The 1,746-nt window shown below is 33.4% G+C and overlaps 1 protein-coding gene across 1 annotated transcript; it reads right to left on the minus strand.

Moving 5' to 3' along the window:
- Nucleotides 1–388: 388 nt before the first annotated feature.
- LOC150030539 (uncharacterized) lies at nucleotides 389–1,120 on the minus strand. Its single transcript, XM_090309528.1, has one exon. The coding sequence runs from the start codon at nucleotides 845–847 to the stop codon at nucleotides 518–520; it is 330 nt and encodes a 109-aa protein (XP_090165654.1). The 5' UTR covers nucleotides 848–1,120; the 3' UTR covers nucleotides 389–517.
- Between the last annotated feature and the right edge of the window lie 626 nt (nucleotides 1,121–1,746).

Raw genomic sequence — 1,746 nt, forward strand, 5'->3', positions numbered from 1 at the left:
TAATAAATACAACATAATATAAAAGAATTTATAGATATAGTAGAATTTAAACCAGTTTTTGAAGTCTATAAGTGACAAATTATATCGTAATGATAGAATGTATTACTAATAGATTTTGTTATATTTATATTTATAATTATTTAAAAATATGGTTGTACATTTAATTATTAATCTTAAAAGTACTACCTGTTGTAATTATTATTCTTCGTATTATTTTTAACTAATTTTTTTCAAAATTAATTTTGAAATTAAATTTAAGATTTATTAAAATTATAATTATTAAAATTGAACAAATTTCAAACTATAGTAAAATATTTTTTTTAATTTAATTTAATTATGGGATTGGAATCAGGGTGGTCTAAAAAACAATACAAGAACAATAAAAAAATTAGAAACAAACACAAAATCAAATTTAACCCAAAATAAAGAAACCAAATGATTATTTCTCACTACAACCGAAATAAATAAAAGTAGTTCTAATTTTTTTTTTTTTCTTGTAATGTTAGTTTTACAGCTTCTACATCAATATAGCGTAACGCATGCCGTCGCTTACCATAAGGTGGTTGGTCTCGGATATGGTAGAGGCAAAATAGTGGTCACCGGAGAGCCAGAAGGCGTCGGCGGAGCGGTGAACAGCGGCGGGTGGAGCGAAGCAAGAGAGAAGAGAGAAAGGGGCACGAATGATGCTGAAGATGGCGGCGGAGAAAGACCGGCGGTGGTGGTGGTGGTTGGCGGCGGCGTAGATGGGGAACTGATCACTTGTAGTGAACATACTCTCATCGGCAACGCGGTGGCTGTTAGTGAAGTTGTGGAGGGTGGGGCGAATAGCTGCGACCAGCCGCCACATGATGATGTGTATATATGTATGTATGTGTATGTATGTTTGGTTTAGAGATCAAAGAAGGGAAGAAGAAAAATGGAGGATTAAATTAATGGGGTTTTTGGTATGGAGGAAATATAATTTGAAGAAAGTGAAGAGAAGAGAGATGATGGGAGGAAGTATTTTTCTTGGGGGGTGGGGATTTTGATTTGATAATGGGAAAAAGTATTATCAAGTTGGGGGTTTTTCTTTTGGGGGGGTGTGTGTGTGTGGTCCTAATGGTGTTTTTGTTAATGCTACTTGGCCAGTCTATCCAGCCTTCCCACTTCCTTTTAAAGGCCATCATCCATAACTCCCAAAATAAACAAATAAATGTTTTATTGAAAAAAAAAAAAAACTCCCACTATTACGGTAGGAATAAGTAGAAGGAATTGATGTGGATAAACTCAAAACTGTCGAAAAGATTAGTACATATTAAAAAAAAAGTACTATATCAAAAATTATTACAATCACATTTGAATCTCTTTGGGACACCAATTACAAAACACTCTCTCAAACCATTATATTATTCACACAATTGAATTAGTATACTGGACTAGACTCTTAACTTTTGTAGTATTTGAAACCATTACTTTCTTAAATCTTTCTATAACGACCTGAGTTTAGGAGGGAAACATGAATGAACCGAGACCATATCTAAATGAGGGGGATCCTGAGGACATGAAAGTATAGTTAAGAAAAGTTTAAAAGAATTGAAAGTTACTACCTATACTAATAAGATGTACCTTCCTTTTCGGTGATTCAATCATAGGAACTCTAAAGTTAAGCATATTCAGCTTGGAGTAATCCTATGTTAGGTGACATTTTGGAAATTTTCCTAGGATGCACGTAAGTGAGAACAAAACATGCTAAAAGGACCAGTGTTG

The sequence above is a fragment of the Benincasa hispida genome, unplaced genomic scaffold (assembly GCF_027475165.1).
Source record: "Benincasa hispida cultivar pf3 unplaced genomic scaffold, pf3_genome.v1.1 HicScf1848, whole genome shotgun sequence".
Classification (NCBI taxonomy): Eukaryota; Viridiplantae; Streptophyta; class Magnoliopsida; order Cucurbitales; family Cucurbitaceae; genus Benincasa; species Benincasa hispida.